Source organism: Colius striatus, chromosome 4 (assembly GCF_028858725.1).
Source record: "Colius striatus isolate bColStr4 chromosome 4, bColStr4.1.hap1, whole genome shotgun sequence".
NCBI lineage: Eukaryota > Metazoa > Chordata > Aves > Coliiformes > Coliidae > Colius > Colius striatus.
The window spans coordinates 17055923-17082199 of record NC_084762.1 but is presented as its reverse complement, the minus strand read 5'-3'; the positions used below and the strand labels follow the sequence as shown (position 1 = coordinate 17082199).

At 40.9% G+C, this 26277-nt stretch overlaps 2 protein-coding genes across 3 annotated transcripts; both read right to left on the bottom strand.

Moving 5' to 3' along the window:
• Window positions 1-106: 106 nt before the first annotated feature.
• LOC104549103 (heterochromatin-associated protein MENT) lies at window positions 107-10908 on the bottom strand. Of its 2 annotated transcripts, XM_010206942.2 has the most exons (7): window positions 10691-10908; window positions 9531-9620; window positions 7812-7949; window positions 5760-5877; window positions 5121-5263; window positions 2646-2813; window positions 107-1784 (listed from the first exon to the last, which is right to left on the bottom strand). In XM_010206942.2, exons 1-7 carry the CDS (start codon window positions 10856-10858, stop codon window positions 1383-1385), a joined length of 1227 nt encoding a protein of 408 aa, XP_010205244.1. In that variant the 5' UTR covers window positions 10859-10908; the 3' UTR covers window positions 107-1382. The 2 variants fall into 2 exon arrangements, with proteins under 2 accessions (XP_010205244.1, XP_061851384.1); XM_061995400.1 differs by lacking the exon at window positions 2646-2813.
• A 4960-nt stretch (window positions 10909-15868) lies between these two features.
• Window positions 15869-24572, bottom strand: LOC104549193 (heterochromatin-associated protein MENT). The gene is made up of 8 exons (XM_010206945.2): window positions 24421-24572; window positions 22996-23172; window positions 22057-22146; window positions 21531-21668; window positions 20918-21035; window positions 19850-19992; window positions 18411-18578; window positions 15869-17392 (listed from the first exon to the last, which is right to left on the bottom strand). Exons 2-8 carry the CDS (start codon window positions 23161-23163, stop codon window positions 16982-16984), a joined length of 1236 nt encoding a protein of 411 aa, XP_010205247.1. The 5' UTR covers window positions 23164-23172; window positions 24421-24572; the 3' UTR covers window positions 15869-16981.
• Window positions 24573-26277: the final 1705 nt, after the last annotated feature.

The following is a 26277-nucleotide window of genomic DNA, read 5'->3' as shown; positions in this document are numbered from 1 at the left end:
CCACAGAGAGCCCTGATAGTCACCCTCCCGTCTGCCGTTCTGTCTCCGCAGGACTCGCCGTGCCCGGTTACCGAAAATCGTAGCCAAGAAAACTCTCCAAACCAAGTGAAGGTTTAGAAAGCCGACGCTGGTTTATTACAGCACTGAGTGTGGGGGGGATCTCTCCTCCTCCCGTGCACAGCAAAGGACAAAAACCCACTTACAACATACGTGAAGAAAATGCATATTCCCATACATTTAATGCATCTGTTGCTGGTGTATTGCGCAACGGCCTCCACGCAAACACACTGAATGTGGGGGAAAGTCTCTGGTAATGGTTTTGTGCTAGATTTGTCTCAGTTTGCCCGTATATGGTCACAACTCACAACTTGGCAGTTTCTGCTTTTCTAACTGAGTCAACGGAAGCGAGATGCTCGGCACTGCTTGGCACACGAATTGCCCTTCAGCACGCACACTCGCTGATCTCATTTGTGATTTACTACATTAAGGAGGTCTGCTCTTCCTGGAGGCTTACTTATGTTGTCTCTATAAAGTTACACAAAGATGATCTCCTCTTCTGTTCTCTGTATCTTTGCTATCAGCTCCAGCCCCTGATTTTTCACCTCTGCCTCTCTCTCGCACCACAGCCTCAGTCCATGTGGGGTTGTTGCTATGTTTGAAGCAAGGGTTGTTTGGAATAACAAGGAGCTATTGCTGCAGCCAGACACCATACAGATGCAGCCTCTTATATACCTGAGGGTCTGAGTGAGGCAAATTGCCTTTACAGAGGTGTCTTTTTCAATAGATATATTATAAAAAGAGAATCTGTGGCATGACATGTGAAGCTAATTGGAGGTTACACTGGGAGCTGATGAAGACTTACAGCTGGGATGTGGAAGGAAGGCAATGGGATGGCTGTCAGCCTTGGGCAGGGAGGACTGGCCTCCAGCTGTAATTGCAGGACCTGCCTAATCAAGGCCCAGAGGGAATCTGGGTCTATCTACTGCAGCTGAGCGTAATTGTTAAGACCACATGTGGACCACGGGTTCTAGACATGAGGATGAGGAGAGGGCCAGTATTAGCATTATGTTTGTACATGCCAGTGGAGGTCGAAGGGGGTCAAAAATACCATAGTTAATAGTGGTTAGGACAGAGCTGTCCTTTGATGTCCCGATCTGAAACAAAACCAGTGTGCAAGGCGTTGTGCATTGCCCTTGTGCTTTCAGAGTAGGAGAGAGGCAAATTCCCTGGCACTGTGCCTGAGTCCCTGGGGTGTGTGGTCTGATGGAGAAAAGTTTCCAGCCCCTATGCCTTGAGTTACAGCGAGAGTTTGAGGTTTTGGTGTTTTCCTCTGTGCTGGCAAGCAAGCATCTCCTGCTCTGCAGGGCAAAGAATAACTCTGACTAGGGTGAGCAGAGCCTGCCAAAGAAGAGAATGGTTTGTGATTTGTTGTGTCTGATGAAGAAGAGAAAAGGGTGGTCAGCTTTAAATGTCACTTTTGGTGCTTTTGATTTCATCACCAGGGCACCTGTGGCAGCTGCTGCCTCAGTACCTTCTTCATTGACTTCCACAAAAGCTTTGTGAATAACTTTTGAGATGAAAAGATCCTTTCTCACTGACATCCCTGTGAAATCAGCCTGTACTGGGTCAAAAGCACTCTGTATCCCCATGCTGCTCAAAGTGGATTTAAGGTCATAATTCTCTTCCAGCTTCAACTTGGGCAGGTACAAATCCACTTCAGCTTTCATCATGTTGGCTGGTTTGGTCCATTCAGACAGTTTCTCATGAGTCAGCTGTCTTTCCACCTGCAACAAGTTGAGGAAGACAATAGTTGGAATGCAAAGGATGGCGACAAGACATGCATACACCAGTGTCTTAATTTTCATCAAGAACAATTAAAGCCCAGCCAACCAGCAGTGGGTAGAGCTGGAATGTGCACCGTATTCATAGCATGTCATCCTGCAAAGTGCCAAGTGGCTTGTACTTCTGTTTAATTTCTTAAAGGTGGTAAGATGTAGGCTTGAACTCTCAGTGTAGTTATGTTTTTTCTTTTTCTGCTGTGAAGAATATTGATTTTTTTGCACTGTGTGACTCAAAATAGGTGCTTGCTATGTGTATATAAATATATATATATATATGGATAACTTATGTATTAGTAGTGGCAAATAAGTGGAGCACGTTGGGACCTTAGGTACAAATAAAAAACGTTTGCCCTGATCTGTATAGGATCTGAAAACAGTCCTAGCATGGTCATGAGTGGCTGTTGACACAGGGTAGTCAGCACTTAAGTTTCAGAAATCTAACCACAAAATATCAGGTGCAAATCTGGACTGCAAATGACATAAAAATAATTAATATGGCCCTCAGGAGAAAATAACTGTAGGGCATGGTGATTCAAATTTGGTCCTTTCTTTTCTTGTACTTTTCTGGCAATATAAAAGAGGACACAAAATAGACTAATACAGTTGTGTGGACATCGTTTTCAGATGTATCCCTAAGTAAAATACTATGTTTGCTATGTTACCAGATGATAATCTGAGAGTTTATGAAACAAAGTATGCACACAACAGAAACAACTTTTTTCTGATTTTGAAGCTTGTTCTTCCTCACTCTTGTAATCTCTTTCTGTTACTGTCTCATAGTGTATGTGATGCAATCAGTTTTACCAGCTCCAAACCAGTAGAGTTATCATTGATGTCATCTGGTAGAAGAACAAACATGCTGAGTTCATTTTTCACATAGGGAAGCTCAATGATTTTAAATTTCATTGTTTTTTCATGGAGTATCAAAAATGCATCTCTCAGAAACATCATCTGTACTGGTTTAGTCTTGGTCTGTGAAAAAATTCAGACATGAAAAATAGTGTTACTTCTCCTTAAAATGAGTGATAAAGTTTACTTGCTTCATTGAGCTGAAAGGAAAAACTTGTCAACAAGTACAAGACTCAGCAGCATTTGGATACTCAGTACCCTTTCCTTTGGACAGTATCACATGTACCTCTTTTCAGTCATTGGATCTTTATTACAAAAATCCCAAATCTCTGCTAACTGAACAACATGTAATACATTTCTCATTTTAAAATAAAGGAGTTAGCTTTGATAAGCAATGTTTTCTCCCAACAGTTACATTTTTGGAGTGGGGGCTTTGATTGGGAGAAAAAAAATATTGACTTTCTTCCCCTGGATGCCATCAGCAATTTTGTCTATTTTGTCCTTGAAGGCAACACTGATTGTCTCACCTTGCCTCTGAGACATGTTTTCTGTGACCTGTGCTGGCTTTTCCTCTTTGCCAAACCATGGAGGACCAGATTTCCAAATGAAATTGGATTGCCCAATAATCATCTGAACTCCTGTGCTCATAGAGCTTTTAGATGCTCATAGAGCTTTTACTAATATAGCTACTCTTTCCTTTGCATTGTTACATTTGAGTGCAAAAAATTATCTATTTGCAGGCTTTACTGTTGGGTACCCTGTGAATTAAACCTTCTCTGTGAACATATTTAAGAAAGGATAAAAACTACTGCAGATCAGCAGCTGGGAGAGAAGAGTGAGAAATGTTAAAAGCAACAACTCTGCAGATACTAAAGTCAGTGAGGAAAAAGGTGGAGGAAGTGCTCCAGGTGCCAGAGGAGAGATTCACCTGCAGCCTGTGGTGAAGACCTTGGTGTGCTGATATCCAGCCTGCAGCTCATGGAGGACCCCATGCTGTAACAGGTGGATTATCCCTGAAGGGAGCTGCAACCTGTGCACAGCCCACATTAGTGCAATCTCCTGGCAGGACCTGTGACCCTGTGGAGAGGAGCCCACTCAAGAGCAGGCTTTTTGTCAGGACTTGTGACCCCATGGGGGACCCACACCAGAGCAGTTGTTCCTGAAGGACTGCACCCCATGGAAAGAACGCCTGCTGGATCCATTTTGGAGGAACTACAGCCTGTGGAAAGAACCCATTTGGATGTGAAGGACTATATCCCATGGGTGAGATCCCACACTGGAGTAGGGGAGAAATGTGAGGAGGAAGGAGCAGCAGAGATAATGTGTGATGAATTGACCACAATCCCCGTTACACATCCCACTGCACTACTTTTGGCGGAAAGGTAAAACATTTGGTTGTGAAATTGAGCCTGGGAAGAAGGGAAGGGGGATGGGCGAGAGGGGCAGGAAGTGTTTTATATCTGGTCTTATTCCTCATTAACCAACTCTGATTAATGGGCAATAAATTAATTTCCCTAAGTCAACTCTGTTTTGCCTGTTACAGTAATTGGTAAATGATTTCCCTCTCCTTGTCTCAACCCATGAGCTTTTTGTCCTCTTTTTCTCCTCCTGTCCTGTTGAGAATGGGGAGTGACAGAGGCTCGATGGGAAGCTGGTGGGCAGCCAAGGTCAGCCCATCACAACCATGTACCAGGATGGATCCACTTATGTTGTATAGGAGGTTTTGAGTAGACAACCACGTCATCAACACATGCCAGGTTTCACATTTCCTGACATACAAAAGATGTTTGCACTCGTAATCTGTGGCAAACAAGAAACATGCTTCCATTGACAAATAATTTTGCTTGCCTGTGACACAGTCCAAAAATATGCATGCAGTCAGCTACTGTGGACCATCAGCGCACCATCACGTAAAGAATTAGCTCAATACCCTGTGTGTATTGCATACATCATTCCCACACATTCAGCTAAAATGATAGACCCCCATAAAAATCCCCTCTGAGGTTTTGCATGTCACCAAGAGTGCCTGAGGAAAGAAGAGCTGCTTCAGTTTCTTTCAACTCAGAGCACAGACTGTGTCTCAAAAGCAGAGAAGAGATGTAGGGATGTGAGCACTACTGTCCCGTGCAATTCATTCCCATCTGGAAACGGGACATTGGTACTTACAGAAATTTCCTCTCATCCTTAAGCTACTTAACAATGTTGTTCTCAAGTGCTTTGATACTGAAGAGCTGTTAATTAAAAATCTTGTTTTCACTGCTGTGCATAAGTAATGCTGATTAATTTTCCCAGTTACAGTTCTCACTAAGTTTATACCCTGTGCCCAGCTAGGGTTGCAGTGGTATACAAAATGCAGGCAAGATATTTAGAAGTCTCTTGCTCTTCAATAATAGACTTATTGATATATGATATATGACAATAGGAGTTTACCTTGCTCAATCTGAAGGGTTTCTCAGAAGTATTTTTCTCCAGAAATTTCTTTTCCCAGTTTCCTTTGAAATAAATGGCATTTACTAAGACCAACACAGTGTGAGTATTGACAGATCCTGCAGGCAGCAGATCCTGGATTTTCCCTACAGAGTCAGACAAATAGGACTGTTATTCCAGGGTTACTGAAAAACTCATCAGTATTATTTGTGGTTTCTACCTATCTAGCAAAAAATGTTTTCATTTTGGAGGTTTTTTTATTGTACATTTTTCATGGGCTACATATGGTATAAAACGCTATTGAAGTATCTCTATATCTTTTATTTTTATTAGATTTCTTTCCATTTCAGTAATAAATGGCATCGGAAATGAAGTGGAATAGCTTGGGTGTCCTAGGAAGCCTCCTTCTGAACAGAAGTAATTTAAAAGTGGTTAGGGTGTGAAGAATCAAGGGAAGGACCTTGCAAGAAGCAGCAGTTACATTGTGAGAGAAACATTCCTCAAGCTATTTAACTGCACTTTGCTCCTCACCTCCCCTGAGATTCCATCTTTTATGATTCCTTGGCTGCAAGAGCAATAAATGCTGAAATACAAGTGATTTGAAAGTGAGACAAGGAAAAAAGACATCAATATGGTACTTACTCTCAGTTTTGTTTCCAACCCATGAGTTGATGAGTGCTCTGGCTTGTTCTGCAGCTGTCTTAAAGTTTACAGCTTGTGGCTTTGCATTGTAATAACTTGTAACGAGCTGTAAGAAATTCTGAAAGGTAGAATTGGAAAATGTATGCATATTTAGTTAGAGATATAAAAATGTTAAAAGTGGTCACTCCAACAGATTATACAATCTGCTAATACATACTTGAAGATAATAGAATTTGTTTGAAATGGGCTAGCCCTTAAAATAAGGTCTGATACATTCTGTGCTAAATATTAAGTAAGAACTAATCAAACTTGGGTGTCAAGGAAACTGATACTTCATTTTTTATATGTTTGAAATCCAAAGTGTGAATTTGTGCTTTTAAAATATCCCATGAAACATTCTTTGCAATTTTTTTAATTTCTCAAAATGATGTTTTATATCATTTAAATACTTTTTTTTCCCCTGCTTTGTGATGTAGAGTTCAGTACAAAACGGGAAGAATAGTCTCATATAAAGCTGAAACAAATCTTTTAGCTTGCTATAGAGGCAAGGAACCTGCCATGAGTTTGTGAGGGCAGTAGAGAATCAAGTATAAAACGAATGTTCTAGTAAAATAAAGTCATGGCAGAAAAGCAGAATTAACACAGCTGCATTGCTGTCTTCTGTGAATTCATGGAGATTCCTAGCAGGAAATTCTCAAGGTTCTCTGTAAAGCTTAGGCACATGTGATTATGGAGAAAATGAGCAATAAGCATTCAGAAGGACAAATTACTAAGTGCCTGGGAGATCAAAACAAACTCCAAGATCAAAGAACAGTAATCTCATTTAAAACCATCTTCCAAGAAATTGTAAGATGATTAATACAATGTCATTTTTTTTAGAAAGATTTCAAAGGTACAGGGAATTACAAACCCATGAGTCTGTACGGGGTGAATGAATAGAATAGGTGGAGCAGGCGTATGGATAAACATGATGTATTGGAGGAATGTGAACAGCATTTTGTAATGGACTAAATCATAGATCAGTTGGAGATTTTTGAAGGTGTCAGGAAGCATGTGAATAAGAAGGTTGGGCCATTTGAATAAGCAAAAGGCATTTTCTAAGATTTCTCACCTAAGTCTGAGCATCCATGAGCCTACAGAGATAGGTCTTGTATGTTTAAATGACTGGAAACCAAGAGTAGAATGCAATTGTGTTGTCAGTGAAGGGTTATTAACACTGGACTGTCACAGGGATATGTGTTGGGGTCTGTGCTAAAATATTCTGTAAAATACAAGTCTAAATATTTGCATAAATTTACTCATACTGAAACATTTATAAATGATCCAGAGATGGGTATGCTACTTGAGTGTGGTTATTACTGCTCAGGAATGAATTTTTGAAGCTATAATGGACAGCTGCCTTAAAAATCCTGCCTGATAACAGACAAAAAAGGCAAATATAAATTTAAGAGTTACAAAGACAGGGACAGGCAACAAAAGAAAGAATATGAGAATGGCACTTATAAAGCCATGATGTGCCCATTATCTGAGTTCTTTATGCAGCTCTGGCCTCCTCAATGTAAAAGATACAGTGACAGGGGACAAGAATGACCTTGGAGAATTGTCCTTTAAAGGAAGAATGAACCAGCAATGATGCCAACAGGCAGCAGGCTCAAAAGACCCAGACACTTCCTACAATGTGTAGCTCAGCTGTGGAACTTGTGGTGCTGAGAGTTGTAGATTCAAAAGGCAAGTCTGCTGATTCATTGAAGAATGGCATATCAAGATATATTTCAATAGATATATCCTCTGGTTCATAAGTCCCTGAGCTGCAGATTGCTTGGTGACCAGAGGAGATTCCAGAGAAGCATCACTACACAGTGATTTTTGTTCCCATACTCTTCCAAAATTGTTGACCACTTTTGTAAAAAAGTGGACTTCTTGTCTGTAGAATGCTATCTGTCCCTGTGTGGTCACTGAAACCACAACACTATCATCTAGAAAATGTTTACCCTCTCTGTTGACAATCCTTCTTAATGTCAAAATATTCTTAAGTAAAAATGCTCAACTCACAGGCAGCAATGGGTAGGTCTTTTCCTCATACAGTCGGTTGGCAGTCTTCAGCAAGTAGGTGCCTCGGTGTTTGCTGAACTCAGCCAGGAGTTGTTTGAAGCCAGAGTGGATGTTTTCATCTTGCTTGTGCTCAGGATCCTTGGAAAGACATGCCAATTAGTATGGAATACTTATTTTTCTGACTGAAGTGTTGCCCCTTGCTATGATTATTTAAAATGCTCCAGTTGTTTTAATTAACAAGGAGGTTCAGGGGATGGAGCTCTTTTTTGCCTATGTTGCATGTTTGCAGCACTATGTATGATTGGGCAAATTGTTTGCTGTCTATAGGGTAATAATCTGCTTCTGTAGCTCTGTGTAGGCCTTAGGGGACATCAGCTGATGGTGCACCCTGGAAGCTCAATCTCCTAATTTTAGTCATGTTCAGGGTCAATTTTCAATGTCACAAGGACCCATCAAGGCAGCCTTGCAGCTTTTGAAGAGATGTTGTGTTCTGACAGACACTATTGTCAAGCTGTGGACTTTGCAACTATTCAGATTTTCTCCATTTCATATGAATTTTTCTGTTACTCTTTGGACTGTGGAGGGAGATTGTCCTGGATGTCAATGTTGATGGGTTTAGGAAACATGAGCTGGTTTTCCTACTGTTGCGAGCTGTTTCTTTGTTAACAGCAGAATAAGCTGCTACCTGTCAACTGGTCCCCTCCAGCTGCTTGGGTGCAGCCTCCTCCTCCATGGCATATACCATGCCCTTCATATGAGACACCAAGAGTCCGTGCCACTGACTCATAGTGACTTGTCATAAGGTTGGTCAGGTGGCATTCCTTGTGTGAGTCTTTTCTCACTCATGCTGAGACATGGGCTGCTGGGTAGGACATCTGGGAAAGAATTTGGTAGCCAGGGGACACAGGATAGCAGAGGCTGGTTTTTGCAATGGGATGGGAACAGATTGAAGAGGTAGTAGATGGAAATGTCTGAAGGACCAGATTAGGCAGACTTTGCTACAACTCAGAAAGTCAGTGAGATGCTAAAACAAATGTGGATGTAAAGATTCGTCCCCCACCACCTAGGGAGAGGATGATATAATCTCCTCCCCCCTTTTGTTTCGAGGTTGTCAAATCTAGTTTCTTGAAGCTTTCTATCAGATTCTGTGCTCAAGAAACACAGTTTGAATTTACAAGCCTTTCAGTGCTTAGGGAGTTCATTTGATGAAAAAGATCTGGGCAGCTCCTCATAATGGCAAGTCTCTGGGAAGCTGATGAAGTGTGAAGCAGCATGTGTTGGCTTAAAGGGGAATTTAATTTGCCTGATGTGTCCATGCATAAAAAAGGTGGAAGGTAGTTTATTGGGTGGAGCTGGAGTCAGGTGTGAAATCAGTAGTTGCTTTTCACTACAGAAAAAAAAAAACCCCAAACAAAACAAGCATGTCCTAAGTACTTGTTAGGGCAATGGATTTGTTGATAATTGCCATAAATGAGCTAAACCAAAGTGAGACTACATTAGGGCCAATCAAAATACTCTTAGTGTCTCAGTTCTGCTTTTGAAGGCCTGAGTTCATAAGCTTTACGGTAACATTACCTGCTTGTTTGCTTTTTCTCTTTCTATATATAGTTCTTACTGAAGCAAGAGAGTAGATAGAGACTGAAGACAAGCAGATATTAAAAGGCTAAAGCATTATAATAAAGTATAAATTGTATATTATCTGTAAATTATAATAAATACCATCTTTCTTTTCTTCGGTCTCCCCTGAGAAGGTCTTGCTGTTGTTGATGAACCTTCTTCTTCTCCTGCAGTCTGGTTAAAATGAAGTACCTGTGATGATGAGAAATGTTCATAAAAACACCTTGTTTTTTGAAGATAAATGTGCCCAAGGGCACTTTTAAGTAAGTTATGTTAGTTTTCCACAATAATACATCAATGATGCCAAATGATAGTCTATTAAAGTTCTTGAAGACAAGAATTTACTCTCTATTTAATCTCTGAAACTGCATAGATTACTGTATGCATTTCAGTCCCATTTACTGCTTAATAATAAATCAATATTATTGCTATAGCATGAATTTATTTAGGTAAATGGTCATGCTTAGCTTCATGGAATTTGTTTTCAGATCGTGACCAACCACAGCAAAGAGCATAATGCACCTCAGAGCCTTACTACTGGGATACAAATGTAAGCCTTGCATTTTATGCATGTATCACCTAAAAAAGTACACAGATTGAAAACCTGCAAAAGTGAGCATAAGGAAAATAACACTTTTGGTACTATTATGTTTCCACTATTTGTGGGACGATTACCTTATTTGTAGCCTAATTCTGTCACAAGCAAAGGTGTTTGTGCTGCTCCTGTGCAGCCAAACATGTTCAGGAAGGATTACAAACTTTCGTATGAGGTATGAGAAAGCAGATTACAGTGCTTCCAGTACCCCTTGAGGTCTAGAAGCAGCAATATTATCTCCATCTTTCCCTTTTCTAGCATATCTTATCTTTATATTAGCTTCGTTAATAGTTGTCTCTTCGTTACTATTTGAGCACTCTATCTGGTGAATTATTCTATTCAAAGGACAATTAAAATGGAAGGTAGAATTCTGAGCAAGACCAGCAGCAGTCTCTAATGTCCATAACTCCCCTCTGGCAGACCACCTTCAATGCTCTGGGACTTGTAAATCTAAACTAAATGTTGTAGTAGCCCAGAGCAAAGAGATCCTGGAAACAAAGTAGAAGAGCAGTGACCTGCAGCATGAGTGGGATAATTTCCTGTATTAATCTTACGGCAGGTCACTGTTCTCCTATGCTGTTCCTTTCTGTTCTCCACAGGCAGAAGGGTAATGCAATTTATGTGGGAACCACCTGTAAAGTGATACACTACTAATTTCAGAGCTTACCTCAGCCATTTGGGTTGCAGTGTCACCTTTTGCACCCAGGTAGACCATGGCGAGAGCAGTTGCAATACTCCAAGGAGAAAAGAAAATGTTTTGGCCTTTGGATGTTTCATTCAGCTTTTTGTAAAGGTCCAGAGTGAAGCTGTTGGTTGACACTGAGAGAGACTCCATTGGTGCAGCCTGAGACAAATGAGTGTCAGGGAGAAATGATGACTGCTTCTTCACTTCACTTTAAAAATGGGGAACTGCTGGTGGGAGATTGCCTGCAGCATCTCGAACACAGTATGGGAGTGTCCCTGTAATGGGTAAAATACTGCAGAGATGAAGTACAGTCAGCTAAGACCTGCATCATTTCTCCCCATCATTCACTCCTCAATGTCCTCAACTTTTGTATTTCTTTATCAGATGAGATCCGTTTTAGCTAGAAATGTTTTCATAGACCAAATTTGTTTCAAAAAACTGTTTGATGGAGTTTCATAGAATTGTTCTTTGATTCTGAGGGAATGGAACAATCATTTGTCACTGTTTCTTTAAACTTCCTATGCAGTTATTTTCTTTTGAAGTATGATGAATTCATGCAATTCACTACACCTATCTTGAAGGCTACTGGAGATCTATAGATTTTTATATCTTCTTGGTGTAGGTACAGTTTGGAAGCTGTAGCTGGATTTGTTAATTACTGGTTTTCAACTAAGCTCTTGTATCTTACATACTGCTCCAAATAGGTCCTATTTTAAATAACAACACATTTTCCCTGTTTTTCTGCTGCTTTTTCAGAAACTTCAGATTTTCCATCCTTGTTCTACTTCTTTTTTCTAAGTATGTTTTTACAGGACAAAGCAAACAAAAATATCCCCCACAAAACCAAGATTAAACTGATTTACCGTATATGGATCCAGAACAAACCTGTGCTTTGAATTATTAGCATATTCTAGATCCATCTAATATTGTTGACAAATGTTAGAGTAAGTTCAGAAATTTCTGTTGTCTTCACCAGTATAAGAATTAGACTTTTTAAGACTTCCAAAACAAAGCTAGTTATTTTTATATGAATATTTACAGTACTTGAAGTCTTGAGAAAGGAAGGAGTTAAGATCTGTCTTCACTCCGAGTCTGTGGTCTCTGAGGCAAGGAATACTTCTAGAAATGTAGAAATGTTTGCAACTCCCTTCTCTCTCCATCTTCTTCTTGTATTAATGTGCATATTCCCTCATTTATTCCTACTTGTCCTCTCTGTCACCTGCTTGCAGAACTTAGAGAAAGAGCTCAATTCAAGGCCGCTATTAGTGGGCATATATCCCGAAACCTGATGGCCAGTATGCCTTTCTCCCACAAGTGTCCTCCACAACCTGGGCATTTGCCTTGATTTGAATACTTGTGGCCCTCAGGTCATGCAAAGCCCTTGCTTTGCGATATTTTACGTTTTGCTCATCTGTTCCAGTAAGCAGATCATAGAGGAAGCTCAGAAGGTGTTTGCATAGTTATCTAAAATAACTGATGAAGTGAGAGTGAACACTGAACTCTTTTGAACTGGTGGATGTTGTTTGAAGAGACTGCTGCTGCTAGCACAGGAGGTGAAGGTGCTTTAGATACCTACAGGCTCTGTGCTGTAATGAGCTTATTATGCCCTGTGATGGATTCAGGGAGTTTGATCACCTACCATAAGCTGAAAAACTGCTTGGAAGCTCAGCTTGCAATGATTTCTTTTACTGAAACTATTGAGAGCCAAAGCAGCAGAATGTACCTTTTGTATCAGAAAAGGTGTAAGACAAAACAGTTACGTGTACACAAATATTTTACTGTAAACCAGTGTAATTAGCAATTCTGCTGGTTTACTCTGCTTTTGTCCACATTGATAAATATCCTTTGTGATCATTAGGCGTCTTTTCTGCTACATTTATGATGAGTTAGGAATGGTCTCTGCACATGACACATGCAGCATAAACCAATTACCAGTCAAACTAAACAGAAAAAAAACCATCTCTATAAAAGAGTGTAAGTTATGTGTTTGTGCTTATATTCACTTTGAATCTGACTGGTGCAGATGGCATACAAGGTTTCAAGAGTGAAATGTGTGCCTGTCTTTTTTTACACATCTTGTTTTTAAGTACATGCAATTTTTGGTCCTGGAATATCCATCTTATTTTCTTGCTTCAACACTAGTTATGTGCTTAAGAAATGTTTTGGTATGTATCTGAAACTACTGTTGTTGATTTTTTAGCTAAATGGGTAGGAAAATAAAATAATAAACCAAACAACACTTAGTGGTACTCCAAGCTACAAAGATTGCCTAAAAATACAGGAAAATTAAGAAAGGATATCTTAACTATGTAGACATTCTTTGCGGTATATTCCAGCTACTGCAAGATCCTGTTTAGTAAGAGAAAGCATTATTTCATAGGGGAGCAAGTCAACCAAAGAATAGGTGCTGTTGGTTTTACTGTGCCAGATGGAAACAGTGAGAGGAAATTCTGAATTGCTGCAACCAAAGTGGTAGAAACAAGGTTTCACAGCATCACAGCGCCTGACTTGTTGACCTGTACTGAACTGAACTCTGACACAAAGTCCAGCTGGAGCCAAGCACTAATGGTGTACCCCGGAGGTCAATACTCGGGCCAATACTGTTTAGCATCTTCATTAATGACCAGTGTGTTTGATCATCAGCAAGTTTGCAGACAACAAAAAACTGGAAGGAGTGGCTAGTGCACTGGAGAGTTGTCCTGTCATTCAGAATGGCCTGGACACAGTGGAGAATTGGGACAAGAGGAATCTTGTAAAGTTCAACAAGGGGAAATAAAAAGTTCTGCATCTGAGGAGGAATAGACATCAGTACACAATAGGGACTGACTGTAAAGCAGCTCTATAGAGAAGGATCTTGTGGTCCTGGTGGACAAGAAGCTGACCATGAGTCGCTCCATGGCCATGCACCCTCACAGCAAAGAAGACTAATAGTATCGTGAGTAGCATGACAGTGAGTGTTGCCAATGGGTCAAGGGAGGTCAGCCTCCTGGTCAGCCTGGATGAGAACATGACTGGAGTGCTGTGTCCACTTCTGAGCTCTTCAGTATAAGGAAAATGCAGTTTTCCATATCTTCCCCCTGAACAGGGCCACAGAAATGATTAAGGGAGTGGAACATATTTCATATGAGGCTGAGAGAGTTGAGACTTGCAATCTGGAGAAAAGAAACCTTAGAGAAATCTTATCTGTATGTATAAATACCTTATGGGATATAACAAAGAGAGAATCAAACTCTTCTCAGTAGTGACCAGTGAGAGGACAAGAGGCAATGGAAACAGTTTAAAAATAGAAAATTTGATCTGAACAGAAGAAAACATGTTTTTTTACTGTGAGGACAGTCAAACACTGGCAGAGGTGGCCTGGAGGGATTGTGTAGTCTCCATTGGTAGAGACAGATATCCAAAACCCAACTGGACATGGTGCCGTGCACCTGGCGCCAGCTGACCCTGCATGCACGGAGGGTCAGACCAGATGATTTCAAGTGTTCACTTCTAGCCTGAATGATTCTGTGATTCTTTAAGAGTTAGCCCGACTTGAAATTCAGCCACTGCTTACCGTGAAAATAGTACAGGGAGGTACAAATAAGACAGTTTCTGGTGTTGCTCTAAAGAGTGTTTTCCTCTATACTGATTCCTTTCCTTCTCTTTCACCCTTTCACCTGCATATCAAGTATGTCTTATACTGGGAGATGTGCTTTTTAACATTTTCTCCTAAGCAAAGCTGAGACTGGGACTAGCTTGGTAGCAAACCCAGCCATTTTTACCCTTTGCACCCCTCACCAGCTGATTGACTGTAATTCCTCGGAGAGCCTCAGAGGTACTGCTTTGCAGAGCCCTGCAGTGTGGTATGAGTGAGGGGCTGTACAGAAATTGGCACGGGAAGACCTTTCATTTGGTTTGGAATGGAACTCTTCCCACTAGGTGTACACAACTTAGGAGTTCCCAGTAGTTACTTCTTGTTGAATACACACACAAGAGTGGTAGGATTAACATGCCACAAGGCTAAGCATTACCATGCTTACCACCCTGACATGTCTTTGCTGGCCAGGCATCATTCAAGTGGAGAAGGGCTGACCTTGGTTGCTCCTTAGAAGAGGCTCAACCTCAATGTTGCTAGTTGTTGTCTTCCAATTCTTAATCTTTTAAAAAATTGAGACTTAAATCTCCTCATGCAAGTGCTTCTTCTCCCCAAGCCTTGCCATGTTGGCTATTCCAACCTGACAATTTATCTATGTTTTTACTTTTCATACTTTGCGTGACCTTCAGTTGTGTGTTTTTCCACACCTAAACAACAAATGTCTTGGTAAAGCTGAGTCGGTAGCACGCAACTGAGCTGCACCAGCACAGGTCACAGACAGCTGAACCCTGAGCTGAGAGTTAACAGGCAAGGGAGGGCACAAATTTCAGAAGCAGCACTTTGAACAGGAAAGAAAGTGCAGATATACTTTGTTGGGTGGAGATATATTTCCAAATAAAACATCTTTTGTGGAGGTGGAGTGAGTTGTAATTATAGGTAGAATTTTGCTGAGAGTGTTTTTACAGTACCTCTCTCCTGCATTCAAATCTCGTTGCCTTGGATAATGTTCTCTGATGTGGTTACCGAGTACCACAATGGCTGTAAAACTCCGTGCTATTCCTCATGGGCACTGGAGAGCACAACTGCTGCCCTCCCAAGCCAGACGAGGGAACTGATGTTGCTCGTGCAGCATTGCTTTTCACTCTTACACATGGGCAAAAGGGGTGTTTGGAAGCTCTTCTGGGCTATAAGCACTAGTCACACTTCTTATTTCTATTGTGTTGTGACAGGAAAAGGAGCCTCCTGAGTAAGTCCCAGAGAGGGCAGTATTCCAGTAAACTGTGGTCAAAAAATGGGAAGCTGAATGCCTAAAAAGAAGAGTTTAAATAAATGGGCAGTGAGCAAAAACTTGCTCATTACAGAGTTTAATTTGGTTTGGTATGTTTAGTAAATGCCTAGGATAACAAGCTGAGTAACACTGTTTGAAGCCCAGTAGAAATAAGACACTGTGTCAGATTTGTCAATCAGTAAGATGTGGTGGCTAACTTGAAATGATAAGATGGGAAATGTTCTTCAGCCATGCACCTTCCTTACTTGATGCTCTAGGGGAACCAGGTAAGTCGGCGTTCAAATAACACAAACACAACTCCCAAGTTAGTTTATTGGATTAAATGCAGATCGTGGTAAAATCATGAAGTAAAGCATCAGTCAAAATCTCACTGGTGTTTCTGTCAATACCACGAGTATCTTTCTGAGAGATGCACTCATAAGTTGCATAACCCATCATAAATCATCACATAAATCATACATTGATCAATGATACATGTGGCAAGCAAACCATGCAGATATTAGCCAGGAAACAGGTATAATTAGATTAAATGAAAAACATGAAGCAGATTTGAATTCTGAAGGGTTTAGATTACATATCAACATGAAGTAGCAAGAAGCATGTTGCTCATACTTTCTTAGCATTTATTTTCTGATTGGAACTCTCAGCAGCCTTAACCTACAAAGTTTAGAAAAATGAGGGATAAATACAAGGTGATTAAAAGTCAGTGAGTATATGTTGAGGGCTAGACTATTTTCCCTCTTTGCCTCATTATATTGTGAAGCTGCAAGGGCAGGAGAGAGCTAAAGCAATGTATCTGTATTCATGCAATGAGACGGGGAAGGTGAGGGGTGTTTGTAAAGTATTCTGGGTCTATATTAGATTTTTGTTTTAAATTTCCAACAATCTTTAGTTCTGAAATGAGTGTAAGGAAACTGCATTGTAATGCAAGTGCAAGTCTCCCAGTGAAGAAAAGAGAGCATATACATTTCTGCAAGGTCTTTTAAAAAATAAAATAAAAATAATTCAGGGAGTTTTTTCCTGTATGGGAGTTTCAAGAGGATCAACAGCATTCCCCTTGAAGTCAGCACTTGGCATGGGTCTAGATGACAGCCTGTGTGCAGAGAGCTTTTATGGATCCACCTTACTCTTGAACAACAAAGTCAGAAGAGCAGGTGTGATACAAGGAGTCAAAAATTCTGCACTCTGTTTTCTGTGGAGGGTTGTCTCATTAGGATAATGAAAAGCAGTAGTAGAGGGATGGTCTTTAAGGCACAGGGTGGCCTCTGGGTGCTGCCTTACGTGGGCGAGGAAGGAAAAGGACATACACTTTCAGTATGGCTACATGGCTTAAGATTGAGCTTTCAGCACAAGAGTTCACATTTTCCTCTTAACAGTGAACCTAGGGTGCTCTCTGGGGGTAAGTATTAAATTATTCTTGGGGAGAGCAGAATCTGCCAAAAAAGATGATGCTCTTGGATTTGTTGTGTCTGATGAAGAAGTGGAAAGGGTGGTCAGCCTTAAATTTCAGAATATTGCTCACAGGTCCACTACCTATCGCTGTGGTTACAGTAGCAGCAGCTGCCTCAGTGCCTTTCTCATCAACTGCAACAAAAGTTTTGTGAATAACTTTAGAGATCAGAACACCACCCTTCTCAGCCATTTCACTGAAATCAGCATTGCTGCTGAAGGCACTGCGCATTCCCATACTCTTCAGACTATCAGTGATGTCATATTTCTCCTCCATTGTGAACTTAGGTAGGTGCAGATCCACGATAGTTTTAGTCATCTTCTTGGAATCAGTCCATTCAGAGAGCTTCTCATATGTCAATTCTCTTTCCAGCTGTTATTTAAGAAAGAGAAGGAATTTGATCTTTGCAAGGAAAAAAACCCAGTTAATTAACAATGAACTAATCAATTTTGTGGCAATTTAATGAATTAAATGTTACAATTGTACATTTAAAAACTGTTTAACTGAAAACATGAAATATAATTTGGTTTTACTGATCATCAGAGGCAAGGTGTGCAACAAACTTTCGAGACTCAATGCTGCAAAGTTTTGAGCACCACCCCTGCTAAATTCACTGCAAAAGAAAGATAGGGCACTCAACACCTCCAGCTGCCATCCCTGAGGTAGTTCCTTCCTCTCTTTTAATTCAGTCTTGATGTGAAGGAAATTGCTGGAAGATTGCCAACTGTATGGCAAGTTTCAGTTCCATAGAAGTAAGTGTTAAGGTTGCATGTATTTCCCTGGCAATTTTAAAACAAACTGCTTCCATCCAAAATCTTTCATTGCCAGTCCATGCCCTTGGCACTGTATTGCCAGGGTTCATCTCAGATCAAATGGAAGAGGGCAATGAAAGACACCAAGAATTTAACAGTCTTGCAATTATAGTAACTACAGTAGCAGACCTCATTAATTTAGCAGTCTGGCCAAAATCCTGTTTTTTCAGATGGCAAACAAATGTGGTGATGGTGGGTTAATCAAAATGAGAACAACGTGGCAAATAAACTTCCAGGCCATGGAGAAGAAGTGTCTGTTATCTCAGGAAAAGGCTGTGACTACTTGTACAGTACCATCCCTCCTGAATATGACCCTACGGATCATGTAGGACTGGATGTCAGTCACAGGGCTGTTGAGGAGCTAAGTATCTGATTGTGCACAATGTTGACTATCTTCAGTTCTTACTAAACTAAGGGAACTCAGTGTGAAGGAACTTTCTTGAGATTAGGTAAGTATTAAAGGAAAACAATAAAAGGAAAGTAACTTTAAAGTTACACAAAGAAATTCAGCTAGTGGGGGAGATCAAACAGCATGTCCTCAGAGGGAGGAAGATATGGATATAGCCTGCTCTTTTTACCTGTTCAAGACCTGTTGTGCTGTCTTTGATGTCATCAGGAAGGAGGATGAACATACTGAGTTCGCGTTTCACATATGGCAACTCAATCATTTTGAAATTCATTGCTTCCACGATAAGAACTGGAAATGTATGTCTCATGTACATCATCTTCACGGGCTTGGTCTTGTTCTGTAAAGTAGGTATTTGTAAGTAAGAGATAATTCCTTGAAAGGAAGGATGACAATGACTCAGTGCAGTGGAGGGAGAAGAAATATTTGTAAGCAGCCTTTACAGTAGTGATTTGTGATTCATTTTTCAAAGCTTTTCTTCATTGGACAATATTGCTTATCTTGTTTATCCCAGAACATTTTGTTGAGGGCTAAACTGACTGATGTTTTTTATCCCCAAAACATGTGCACCAGCCCACAGAGGAGGGAGGAAGAGTTAGAAGTGTCTGCAAGGATGAGGGGGATGGAGCAGCTCTGAGATGTGGCCTCCTAACACTACAGCAGAGAAACAGCTCTGGTTTAAGAGGACGAATGGTGTGAAATTTTACTGTGGTTACCTCTCTCTGGCAATACAGAGTTGCTAGCTGATTGCTCTTTATGTCACAACCCTTAACGGAAGATAACATTAATGTCTGAGCAAAGGGGCTAATGATGAGAGAGGTTCCTGGCAAGCAGTCTTCCCAGGAATCTATGACTTCTCTTAACATCTATGTCTCTTCCTTCAGGGAAGCAGACAAGGTATACATACTAATCAGAATGCAGAAGCTACAGTTGGTGGAAGTTGCACAGATCTCCTGCCTTTTGATGTGAATTCATTGATATCTCTTCTGGAAATATGCCCTTAACATTTCTTCTAGTGCTGTCCAGCCACAGGCCCATCCCGGGTACACTGTGGGGGCTGTGTTTGAGCGGATTTGTTTGCATCTGGCCAGGATGTGCAGCACAGGCCTGGGTGCAGGACTTACACATGGGCTTCCTGTCCAGGAAACTTGTGCTCTCAAAATCATGTTTTTACCATCTAGCCCTTTGTTTTACATAAAAGGTCTTAAATGATTCTAGTGCTTTTGGAAACAGTAGCTGTTACCTGGATTTCATTGATGTTTACCTGAGTGGCACCTTAATGTTGCAGTGAGCTGAGCAACATTAGGTTACTTTTTGCTATAAACAGCGTTTTGCAGAGAGTCTAGTTAGAACTGTAGAATCAGAGAATCATTTCTTTTGGAAAAGACCTTTAAGATCATTGAGTCCAACCACTCACCTAACACTGCCAAGCCTACCACTCAGCACCTCATCTACATGTCTTTTAAATATCTCCAGAGATGGTGACTCCACCGCCTCCCTGGGCAGCCTGTTATCACGGGGATACCCAAAAGACTTATGAAATGGATAAATTTGAGTATTAGCTGTTGTCACCAGGCTTTTCACAGTCAGAAGGATACTTGAGGAGCTTACCTTGCTCAGTCGGAAGGGTAGCAGATTTGTATATCCTGCTTCAAATTTTTCTTCCCATTCTGCCTTGAAGTAAATGGCATTTACCAGGATCAGCTTGGTGGTGACTGACACATCTGATGGAGCCAGCAAATTCTTGATTTTGCCTTTTGAAAACAGAAGAGTTAGGTTTCATTCAAGTGTAGCACAGCGAGGACATGTTTTGTTTTTTTCCTCCAGTTCAATTCCTTAGTGAAAAGTCTATGTTTCAGTGCCCTACTCCCTAAAATACCCCTGACATAAATCAATTAGTTTGCTTACAGTTTCCAAAGCTGTTTGCTGGCTGGTTCTGCTGTCTAGCTGACAGGGATTGACTCCTTTCCCCAAAAATGTCACAGCTTCATGGCAAGCAGCTAGAAGCAGAAGCTATATATTGCTTTGCCAGTTGGTTACACCAGGTGGTGCAAAATAGTACAGCCAGATGGGCATCTGCACCTGTCTTGGAGCACACTGATAGGCAAAGGGGTTTCTCTCCTCATCACTGAGGTCTAGATCAGGTTATTTGAAGCTGCTTAATTGTGCTAGTCTGCCTTCCCGCTGCATATCTGCCAAGCCAACCACTAAGCCATGTCCCTCGGCACCTCAGCCACACATCTTCTATATATCTCCAGAGATGAGGACTCCACCACCTACCTGGGCAGCCTGTGCCAGTGTTTAACAGCCCTCTCAGGCGAAAAAAAATATTCATAATATTCAATCTAAACCTATCCTGGAGCAACTTGAGCCCATTTCCTCTTGTTCTATCACCTGTTACTAGGAGGGACTGATATCTCACCACAACCTCCTTTCAGGTAGTTGTAGAGAGTGATCACATCTCCCCTTAGCCTCCTCCAGACTAAACACCCCCAGTTCCCTCAGCAGCACCTCGTCAGTCTTGTCTTTAGACCCTTCACCAGCTTCACTGCCCATCTCTGGACACACTTCAGCACCTCAATGTCTTTCTTGTAGTGACAGCCCTAAAACTGAACACATGGGCACCTCCTCAAATGAGATAATAGGAGAGAAGAGATATTGGTGTTGAGCTCGGCTTACCCTCAGTTTGTTTTTCAACCCAAGCATTGATTTCCTTTCTGGATTGTTCCAGTGCTGTCTTAAAGTTAACGTTCTGTGGCTCTGCTTTGTAGAAGTTCTTACTGAGCTGTAAGTATCTCTGAAAAGTAACAATAATAATAACAATAATGATAATAATAGTAATAATAATAAAGAAGTTGTTAGCTCTTGGACTTCTTGGTATTTTCTTAGGCCCAGATGACTACAGGATCTTGTTTGTGAGTTAACAGTAAAGAAATAAGCAAAGGACAGAAAATTCCCTTCATTTGTTCCCACTTTTATTTGGTGAAGCAAGGAAGGCTGTGCACATCTCATGTGCTTATTTTAATGTCCCATTTACAACTGTATCTATTGGGGATTCCAATAATAAAGCTGTATTGCATGAACAGGAATCCCTATGCTACAGTCAAAAGGCAGTTCATCCTTAAACACTGTGAGCAGACCAACTGGTGTTTTCCAGTTTTGTTTATCACTGGAATTCAGGGCTTTTATTTGCAGTCAGGGTCAGCTTCAAACCTGTTCTATTGATGGCAAGTAAATAAAATGAGAAATATTTTTTGCACCATTTCTTACAGTTCTCGGTGATTTAACTTACAGGCAATAGTGAGAAGGTTTTTTCCACATAAATGCGGTTGGCACTCTTCAGCGAGTAGGTGCTTCTGGGTTTGTTGATGGTAGCCAACAGCTCTTTGAAGCCAGAGTGGATCCCTTCAGCTGGCTTGTTCTCGGGATCCTTGGGAAGAGAAACCGTGTATTCAGCAATTGCATTTTTGCATGAAGATTTCCAAGCATGCTGAGTGAGGTATATGGGAGAGAGATTTGGGTTCCTCTCACTGATTTAGGGGTTTTTTTTGCAAAGTTTACCATCTCTGCAGTTTTTTGGGCTCTGTTTATGACTGGATTAATGTATTTGACTCATAGCAAACCTTCCAGACTATCCCAGTCCTTCCATGCTTCCCAGAATCTGAGTGAAAGGAACTAAACTTGAACCTATTGTGAAATATGTTAGGTTTTATACTTTACAGAGAGGTGCAGAAAAGAAACATTGGACTCTGAAATCTGAATCTGGACATTTTGATTCTGGAGATTCTTTATCTTGGGATTTCAGTTCTAATAGATACCATTTTTCTTCTCTTTGGTCTCCCTCGAGAAGGTCTGGCCACAGAAGAAGAGCTGCCTTCAGCTCCTGCTGCTTGAATGAAATGAAGCACCTGCAAACAGAGTTTCCTAAAGTAAGAAATAGGCATGAAGGAACTGATGTGCCTTAAAGCTAAATGAGGCTCAAATGGTTGTCTTGTTTTGCTCCTTATGATAACTCACTATGCTGTCTGCTGCTTAGGTGACTAATCAAAGAGATGCTGAAGCTGTAATGTATATAAATGCCATAGAGTAACAATGCACACTGCAAGGCTGAACTCCCACAGCTGTTGCTCTCAGCAATAGCTGTCTGTGCAAACCCCAATGGTTCTCTTCATGGTAATGGTAGAAAGGCAACTGAACAGGCGTGAAGTAACACAGAGGAGAGTACTAGGTAATACTGAGCACCACAGCTCTCCTTGAGTCAGCAATGTGACCGTGTGGCATTACAAAGGACTGGATGGGGGAATGAGGACATAGCAAAACCCTTCCTATTCTCCTGCTGGATTGACAGGTGGTTGATTAGGAAAGCATAAGTTAAGGTGCATCCTGGCCAGGGAGAAAGGGTGTGGGGATCTGCAAAGCCTCCTGCCAATTAGTTAGGAGCTACTGGCAGCAGCTGCTTTGAATATCCCACCTGTGACAGGACCGTAGAAACACAGTATAAATTAGAAGATATAGAATAATTTAGAGGTTAAGCTCAGAGAACCTCTATGCTCAGCATGTGATACCCATAGGATGCTTTCTCGAAGTGGAGGACCTGCTATGAAATGAGCAAAATTTACCTTTTGCTTTTTAACATTCTTTAGTGTACTTTGGTTCCTTGTAATCTTGGTGACAAGTTTTTCTATCTAACAGTAAATTTTGCAGCCACTGCAGGAGACAGATGTTTTATGGGGTATGTGCTTCACAGAGCAACCTACCTCTGCCATCTCTGTTGCTGTATCACCTTTTGCACCCAGGTATATCAAAGCCAGAGCAGATGATATGCTCCAAGGGGAAAAGAAAATGTTTTTGCCCTTGTTGGTCTCATTCAGCTTACTGAAAATATCAACTGTCAACTGGCCAATTGATGTTGAAACCAGTTCCATTGCTACAACCTGGAAAGAGGCAACAGACAGAATTGTACTATTTGAATGTTTTAAATCATGTACGCAGCAAATATTAATGAGAAATGTTACATGTGCAACACAACAAATTGGCACCCACTAAAACAAATAACCTTGTTGTATGATTTATCTTCTACACATACACTGTTTGGCATATGTTAGGAGCAGCAATTTCTTTTAGGTTTTTTCTCATCACAATAGTATTTTCCTGTAATTGTACGTATGTCCTCTTTTATACAGCTGCAATTTTCTTTGTGTTTCTTTCTGCCTTTAGTTTTCAAAGGTGTGTAGATTTGTAAGCTGCGTATTTTTCTTCCCTTTTGTCTTTAACTAATGATTTATCAAAGTATTGTTTCCAGGGGAATTTCAATGCAGTTTTAATACATAGGTTCACAACACACCCGACTTTCCCCACTATATTAATTTGGATCAGCATAGACTTAGGAACTGATACTGACAAAGAATTTAGGCATAATTCTTGGGCTTGTGTGCTTTTTCCTGGACAGCCACCTATTCTGAGTAGTTTCATGACCCATTGTTATTTGCTTTTAGGTTGATAGAGTCTTATTCACAATAAATACCTATAATTTCTTTGGCATGTTCCAGCAATTTTATTTTGATCAGAAACTGTCAGATTCCTTGAGATTATAAGTATTTCAGACTTTAAAGTATCTGCCCAGTAGTATCCGCCTCATGTTGTTTACCAGTCAAGAGACTAGAAACGTTGTTATTATTATAATTAGTATTACTATTAAGATTAAGGTTTGTACCTATGGAATGGAGCAGCAGAAAGTGTTTAGCAATCTATGACTTCTACAGGTATTTAAAAAGAATTTGGTTGCCAAGACACTACAATTCTTCTGGCAGTCAGTGTGCTGCCAGTACCAAATCTGTACAGATTACAGAGTGATTTTCTTCCCTTCAAGAACACAACCAAGAAAGGATCAGGATGGAAATTTCTCTGTTTTCTGCTAATGAATAGCTATCTGAGTCCCTGGTCTGATATTGTGTCGCGCTATGCCTTTGCAGAATTAAAATGGCCTTTTCTTCGTCTGAAGTATGGTAGTCCTTTCTCAAACTGAAGATTTTAATTAGTAAGGTAGTTACTGCCCTAAGAAAACGTCTCGCTATCAATTCTGCTCCAAATTAACAGTTTTCCTTAGCCTATACAGTCATGCAGGCCCCAGATAGCTTTTTAAAAGTACCAGAAAAGTTACTTAAATTGGTTCAAATACTTACCTGTGATCCCGTGAGAGCGAAGACTTAGGTCTTGTCCCCAGTTGTGTTATGTGTTTGTGTGTTAAGCAATAAATAAATTTAGAAATATAGTACTGCTTGCACCTCCCTTTCCTTCTCCCCTACATCCAAGTTGTTCCTGCCTACACAAAGCTCCTTTATACCACATCCCCAAAAGATCTTACGTAATTTTGTCCTCTTGTTGACCTTACCACTTTTCAGTTTTAGTCATTCCAAAAGGTCTATGGCATTAAAATCTCAGTTCTATTGTTACACCACAGTAGTCTACTGACAGGATAGCAGAACAGTCCAGCTATTCCAAAAGTCTTCAGGTGTTGTGGAGAAAAGTGACCTGTTGTTTAAAATAAGTGACTAGTGAAAAAGTTACAAAAGTAGAAAGCTTGGTTTTGGTTTCTGGATGTAAGCAGATATTCTAGGCCTGATTCTCCTCTGCAGTTTTCTGCAGCGATGACTCCATATGCAGTATATCAGCATAAAACATCAAGCTTAGTGATTGAATTAGATACTGGGAGCCCAGCTTCAGACTGAAGATCATCAGGAGCATAGACAGAAGCTAAGCCATGAAGGACCATTCAACATAAGGGATGGACTCCCCACTGGTTGTGTTGGTAAGGAAATCTCATTGCAAGTGTGGATGGGAATCATTTGAGAAACAGCAACACACTGAGTTATTTTCAGGCAGTGAATCACAGAACCACAGAATGGTAGGGGTTGGAAAGGACCTCTAGAGATCATCTAGTCCAAGGAAGGAGGGCAAGGACTGAAACAACACCACTGGCAGGGCTCCAGCAAGGATGCAATGAAAAAATACAACAGGGACAAACTTGGCACAGTAGTTGTCACTCTGCAGTCCCAGAAGAGAGTCAGATTGGTGTTGGTGAAAGAAGAAGGTTGTGACAACAAGTGTAAGACCCTGGGGGACAAAGGAAGGGGAATGGAGGAAGGAAAGGAAACTGTACTGTGTGCTAAGCATTTTGCTGCAAGCCTGCTTACAGGAACAGAGTGGGTCAAGTCTTCTAAAAAGTGGCAGAAATCAGTGTTGTGCAAGGTAATGAAGAAATGCCAGAAATTAAAGAGCTGTTAGTTTAATACAATAAGTCCTCAAGAAATCAGAGTAGGAGAAAGGTCAGTTGAGCATTTAGGTGACGGGAAGGCCCAAAATGGAAGATGCCAGGTCCCAAAGAGGTATGCTGAGAGTGAGCAAGATGTCTTCCTTGATAGTCAAGATGCCAGGCAGGATGAGAAAGGAAGGTGACAAGGCAGAATGGCAGTTGACAAGAGAGAAAAACAAAAAATCCTATTTTACTGTTCAGATGAGGGAGCCCTGGCACAGGCTGCCCAGGAAGGATGTGGAGTCTCCTTCTCTGGAGGTTTTCAAACCCATCTGGATGCATTCCTGTGTGACTTTATCTAGGTGGACCTGCTTTGGTGTGGGGGTTGCACTAGATGATCTCTAAAGGCCCCTTCTAATCCCTACCATTCTATGATTCTATGACTTTGTCATAGAGACTTTCAAAGGTCAGCTCCCTGCTTGGAGCAGGATCATCAGTAAATCAGGTCAGCCACAGCACTTTCAAGGGTGGAGATTCCACAGCCTTTCTGGGCAACCTTTTCCAGTGCTGCATTGCTTACCCTAGGAAAAAGTTGTTCCCTAATGTGCAACTAACCCTTGAAGTGTCATGGCCTTTGTCACTTGGTAGTGATCCATCACTGCCAAGAGGACATGAACTCTGTTGTCTTTGAAATTGTGCTTAAAATACTTGAGAGAGAAAAGGTGACTCACATTTCCACTGACTTGCCTGTGAGTCGGCCTGGGTGTATGTTTTCATGGTTTTGTTC

Excerpts from the sequence above, each read along its gene's own strand:
- LOC104549103 (XM_010206942.2), bottom strand. The coding sequence starts at position 10,858 with ATGGAGTCTCTCTCAGTGTCAACCAACAGCTTCACTCTGGACCTTTAC. Across the intron at positions 7,950-9,530 it reads GACCGAAGAAAAGAAAGATG|GATCCTGAGCACAAGCAAGA; the intron begins GTATTTATTATA and ends TGTCTTTCCAAG. Across the intron at positions 5,264-5,759 it reads GGTTGGAAACAAAACTGAGA|GGAAAATCCAGGATCTGCTG; the intron begins GTAAGTACCATA and ends CTGACTCTGTAG.
- LOC104549193 (XM_010206945.2), bottom strand. The coding sequence starts at position 23,163 with ATGGAACTGGTTTCAACATCAATTGGCCAGTTGACAGTTGATATTTTC. Across the intron at positions 22,147-22,995 it reads CAGCAACAGAGATGGCAGAG|GTGCTTCATTTCATTCAAGC; the intron begins GTAGGTTGCTCT and ends CTCTGTTTGCAG. Across the intron at positions 17,393-18,410 it reads GCACAACAGGTCTTGAACAG|CTGGAAAGAGAATTGACATA; the intron begins GTAAAAAGAGCA and ends CTTAAATAACAG.